This window comes from Antedon mediterranea, chromosome 7 (genome assembly GCF_964355755.1).
Source record: "Antedon mediterranea chromosome 7, ecAntMedi1.1, whole genome shotgun sequence".
NCBI classification, from domain to species: domain Eukaryota; kingdom Metazoa; phylum Echinodermata; class Crinoidea; order Comatulida; family Antedonidae; genus Antedon; species Antedon mediterranea.
In genome coordinates, this window is record NC_092676.1 from 19,437,152 (window position 1) to 19,442,470 (window position 5,319).

The following is a 5,319-nucleotide window of genomic DNA, read 5'->3' on the forward strand; positions in this document are numbered from 1 at the left end:
AAATGCAAATAGATAAAAAGTAAAACAGCCAGATAAAAGTGCTTTTAAAAATATGTTTAATATATATATATACTAATATAACAATGATTGGCCATCCGTTACCCGTTACTATACTTATCAACTTCCAAACGATATACTAAACTCTGTCTACACTATCAAACTTTATGTGACAAAAAATTGTAGTGTACATATGGACAAGATGACGTCATATCACTACCATGTTTGGGCACATAACACTTTTTTTGTCAAACTAGTTTGATATAATAGTAGAAAAAGCTTATAATGTAGTTTATTCCAATCCACATGTGAACTAATAAATAACTATATTATTTTATTAATAGAAACACAATATGTCAAATCAACCATCTTTCAAACGTTGGTAATAACCTTTTATCAAAATTAATAATTCCAATACTAAAATGAAATATCTATGTCAGATGCTTGATCACCAATCTCTAAAGCTCTGTCTACACTATCAACCTAGGTTGACAAAAAAGTGTGATGTACCCAAATATGGTAGTGATTATATATGACATCATCATGTCCATATATGGGCACATCACATTTTTTTGTCACATAAATTTTGAGTAGACAGAGATTAAGCTAAAACATAACGCCATCACCGATCAAACACTATAGCATTCCACCATTATATCGGTAAAATTCATGTACTATAATCTTCACAAACAAATAATATAATAAGCCTAAAATGTATAAATTCAACACTTACAATTTATGTTTTTATTAATAATCCATTATTATAGATTAGGAGATTTAAACATAAACTATGCAAGAAACCTTAAAATCTAACCTAGCTGCTTATATTTCAGCAACATTTATAATTAACTAAATTTTATTCAACGTAGGCCTACCCCAGAAACATAAGCCAGTTATTTGTAATAAGTAATGTATTTACATCAACTATCTCCGTTACCGTCATCCTCAAACTCACAATCATAAAATGGAATCTAATTGAATATATTTCTAATCATAGTAATACCCGATCTTTATATATGAAATTACAACATCTACTAGCAACATAGAACTTGCAAGTTATGGTCATGATAAGGATGGAGTATAAAAAGAATCAGAAAGATACTACGGTACGTCTACAATATGTACAACAGTCATTAAATCTAATATTAATAAACCGGCCGTTTAGAAAACAAAATGAAACCGATGAAAACAAATAGAATGAGCAAATAATTTCTTCATTCCGTAATACGAGGCAGTTGAACTTTCTTAACGATCACTGGGTTTATCTTATTCGATACGCCTTTTGTTATCTCATATCGGTGCGAAATGAAAATTGTAATTAATGAAAATTGGTTAATGATACTCCTACTGTCAAGTAATAATATGTATTTGTAGGCTTATCTCAATCGCCAATGTAAACAGTGATTTTAAGATGCCAGGGTGCCGCTTAAATATACCTTGTTGTTAAATATTGTACCAGTTTCTATTTGACTTGGATGTTTTAACATTGTTTGAAGTATAATAGATTTTTATTTCTGAGTGAACTATAAATATGCCACTGTGAACCATTACGCCTAGTTTTAGTAAAAGCAGCATTCATTTGTTCATAAAATATAATAATTATCATTGAGGAAAGATAATGCTTAGGGTAAAAGACAATCTGCGACCTAGAATCCCAGAGAATGTTGACTATTTTAGCTAAATACTGTAGGCCTACTTGTTAATTCTCCTGTTCGTCAATCTCACATTTCTTTGCAATAGAACATACTGATTGAAGCATTACATCCTCTGCCGTAATTTTTTCCAGTTCTTTCATAAAACGTTCGATTTCAGCAGCAGCCTGATCAAGATTGCCTTCATGCATACAAATTGCTGTATTAACAATTGTGTATATATCAAACCCAATGGACAACACTCCAACCGCCATCCCAGCTGCTTTTAATGCTGTCATACCGCACGTCTTAACGGCTGCTTCGGCAACGCCATCGATTACCCGTAAAGTCGTCTTTCCAGCTAATAAAAAAAAGACGTGTTAGATAGTAAATTTTTTTCATGGTACGTAACTTGAAAAAAACACAAACTTTTTTTCTTCCCGATGTGTTATATGGTTATAGCAGTTATTCATGACATTAACGTTACGGCATAAATTAAGACGATATGTTATACATATATATGTTATAGTGAGATTTCTTATGATTTTAACACGTTGGGGGAAAATAATGATAACCAGGGTGTGTTAATATGACTTAAACTTGCACAAATGTCACTCATTTAGTTCTGAAACATAGTAGGCCTATCGGTTAAGGTTGTAGCTATATGCGGTTGTTTTTTACCAGACTCATTTGATTGGTAACGTGGCATGTTTTTGTTATGTTTACAGTTCACAGAAAATGTTTGCACCCGTCGTGGGTCTGTTTCTGCTGCATAGCACCGAATAAACCGATTATTTAAAAAAAACTAACCGGGTATTTTGCGCTGCCATTTAAGCGGTTACCACAACAGTTTCTGCTCATAAGTTAATTTATTCAAACCGTTTTAACCGGTTAATTTTATGCAGCAGAAACAGGACCCGTGATACAGCATTCACACGTATTTAAAGTACTGTATCCAAACAGGCTAGATTGAGAAAATATTGTTGAAGCGAAATTCCTAGAATCCAAATTAAACTGAAGGTTACTGAATCAGTCAAACATAAGGATGGAAATAATTCATTCAAAAATAGCAGGATAATTATGTACAATTTAGTGTCGTCTGAATGGTTGGTATTTATTTCACTTGAACAATTCTCAAGCGATTCAAATCCTTTCATTTCTTTACAATTGTTTATCTTTTGTTAAAATGAAATACTACTTACACCCCTGCGGCAAACAATCACAACAACAATTGGAATATAATAATAATAATAATAAACAGTATTTATATAGCGCCTAATGGATCACTGACCCCTCTAGGTGCTTTACATAGGACCTTAACTAATGGTAATAAACTATCCCCCGCCGGACACCATTCCGGTATTTATTAGTCGAGGTTTCGGGGATGGAGACAATCAATAATGTGGAAAAAAAATGTAACTAAGCTTAACTATGCTTAACTAAGGTAAAACTATCCATCAGTTTCAATTTAATGCAACATGCATTCAATTATTAAACTCCATTATTTTGAGTTTTCATTCCCAACAATAGAGAGATATAATGGCCATTTCGCATTGAGAGCAACCAATAATATGCCTATACAAGGGTATGCATTTTCTTTACCGGCTATTGTCGAAGACTCCAGTAGGCCTATTCCAGTGATGTACAATCCACTACGTGTCACTATCTTGAGAACAGTAACTTTCTTTCCATCAACGTCGGTTACATCTTATATTAAATTAAAAATATAAAGATATTTTAGTGCATTGATTACGTCAGAGTACAGGTTGCGTGAAGTAAAGCATTCATTACTATTGTAACCATAGAGGAAAAATGTTATACAACGTTTTAGCAGTTAACGAATGGGAAAATTACCTTTAAGTAGGCCTACTTGTTCAACTATTCCAATGATTTTATTAAGTGTGTCTCCGATTCCTGTATGGATTTTTGTTAAATAAGATAAAATGTAGTAATTAGTTAATTAATCATTGAAAACATGTGTTTTTGTTAACAAAATATGCCTATTATTAACCGATAGGAATTAATGGTTTCTCTAAAAACCGATAAACACTGCCTACTACCAAGAAATTCAGTCTTGTTTACTGCTAAATTTGTTGGTAAGCAATTATTTGTAATGTAGAGATAAGATAGTAAAGATAGTCTCCTTATTCAGTATGTTTGTTTTATTGGACATTAATATACTTTTCAAAAGAGCAATTCAAATTTGTATTTTAAATATGGTGCAGTATCTAAATAAACCTCTATATATAAATTATATTAATATTATATTTACTTACTTATAGCAACTCTGTATGCGTCTTTAATTTTTTCAAAAACGACCATGAATTTATCAAATTTCTGTGTACTTTCCATGTGACCTTTAAAACCATCCTGGTATCTCATTTGTTCGGTATTTAGTTCTTTGAATATTGTATCATTCTTTATCATCAGTTCATTGGCTGTTTTAACTGATTTGCCTTTTAATATTTCATCTGTAATTGAGGCACCTCCAGCCACGATTCCACCAGTAGTTGCAACAGCAACACCAGCTACAGTGGCAACTGCTATAGGTGTACAAAGTCCAGCAGTCACGAAGCTTAACCCAATTGCGCCTATACTCACAGTTGTGCCAACAATTGAGGTTGCAACTCCAGTTAGCTTGGCAATGCCAGTCCGCTTTTTGCGAGTTTTCATCTCTTCAACAACTGTCTGCAGTAATTCTATCAATCTCTTTCGACCTTCGTCCCATTTAGTAAAGGCATCTTCAAATTCAAGTTTGTCGTCATTAATTCCTTGAAAAGTCTCCAGAGTCACAATCGCATGGCATTCGGTTTCTTCTTGGCTTTGATTTTTACCATTAAACAAAGTGTTTGCAATCACTGGTATGGCAGGAATGATAGTTTTGATGCCTAAAAACCCCATTCTGCAAAACAAAATAATACTAACGTAAAGAAAAGGATTTCGATTTTGAAGGAGTGGCACTGGCTGTCAGATTCGTCATCTGAGTTGCCTGTGGTGTGTTAATTGTTTTAGTAATATTTCTATTTAACTTTCAAATTTTATTATTCAAAAAATTATTTTTGTCTATGAAACTTACTTCCAGTAAGACGAACCCTGTTCGACGTTTTCCTTGTACAATTTCACTACAAGATTGACTCCATTTTCTACGACGCTAAAGTTTTTTACATCTTCTGCATCACCATGTTCTTTAATTAAATCTTTAATAACAAGTAATGTTTTTTCAGTAACTTTGATTATTAAATCACCAAGAGGCAATACATCACCAACAGAAGCCATTGTAAGAGTGTGAAAGAAACGTTTATAAAATAAACTATAATACGCCTCATGTGCATTGAAGGGTTTATAACAACAATCATGTACCTGGGGATTTGTAAATGTTCAACCAATCAGAATACAGTTGTAGTCAATATAGTCATGAATGGTCCATAGAATTAGATTCACCAAAGTAGTCCGGTCCCTAAGGGGAAATGATGTTACCATAGTGGATACAAGTGTGCCCTTTGGCATGTTGATAGAACATGATATGGAGATACCAAAACAAAGTTACTGTAAATCTGATTTGACCTCTGTGACCACTGACCTCAATTTTTATATTTCTATCTTAAACAGCAATATCTCAGCAATGGGTTTGACAATTGAAATGATATTGATGTCAAATAGATCAGAGGGTACATATTTATATTCGCTCTAA

At 32.8% G+C, this 5,319-nt stretch overlaps 2 protein-coding genes across 2 annotated transcripts; both read right to left on the bottom strand.

Moving 5' to 3' along the window:
• On the bottom strand, positions 1-4,041 carry LOC140054916 (uncharacterized). The gene is made up of 4 exons (XM_072100039.1): positions 3,905-4,041; positions 3,483-3,542; positions 3,231-3,335; positions 1-1,989 (listed from the first exon to the last, which is right to left on the bottom strand). Exons 1-4 carry the CDS (start codon positions 4,008-4,010, stop codon positions 1,697-1,699), a joined length of 564 nt encoding a protein of 187 aa, XP_071956140.1. The 5' UTR covers positions 4,011-4,041; the 3' UTR covers positions 1-1,696.
• LOC140055472 (uncharacterized) lies at positions 4,022-4,943 on the bottom strand. The gene is made up of 3 exons (XM_072100812.1): positions 4,705-4,943; positions 4,077-4,530; positions 4,022-4,027 (listed from the first exon to the last, which is right to left on the bottom strand). Exons 1-3 carry the CDS (start codon positions 4,902-4,904, stop codon positions 4,022-4,024), a joined length of 660 nt encoding a protein of 219 aa, XP_071956913.1. The 5' UTR covers positions 4,905-4,943.
• Positions 4,944-5,319: the final 376 nt, after the last annotated feature.

What these genes read in the sequence shown, in the direction of transcription:
- LOC140055472 (XM_072100812.1), bottom strand. Translation starts at nt 4,904, where the DNA reads ATGGCTTCTGTTGGTGATGTATTGCCTCTTGGTGATTTAATAATCAAA. An exon ending in CAGGGTTCGTCTTACTGGAA is followed by an intron (nt 4,531 to 4,704) that starts GTAAGTTTCATA and finishes TTTGTTTTGCAG; the next exon opens with AATGGGGTTTTTAGGCATCA.
- LOC140054916 (XM_072100039.1), bottom strand. Translation starts at nt 4,010, where the DNA reads ATGAGATACCAGGATGGTTTTAAAGGTCACATGGAAAGTACACAGAAA. An exon ending in CGCATACAGAGTTGCTATAA is followed by an intron (nt 3,543 to 3,904) that starts GTAAGTAAATAT and finishes AAATCCATACAG; the next exon opens with GAATCGGAGACACACTTAAT. An exon ending in ACAAGTAGGCCTACTTAAAG is followed by an intron (nt 3,336 to 3,482) that starts GTAATTTTCCCA and finishes ATTTAATATAAG; the next exon opens with ATGTAACCGACGTTGATGGA.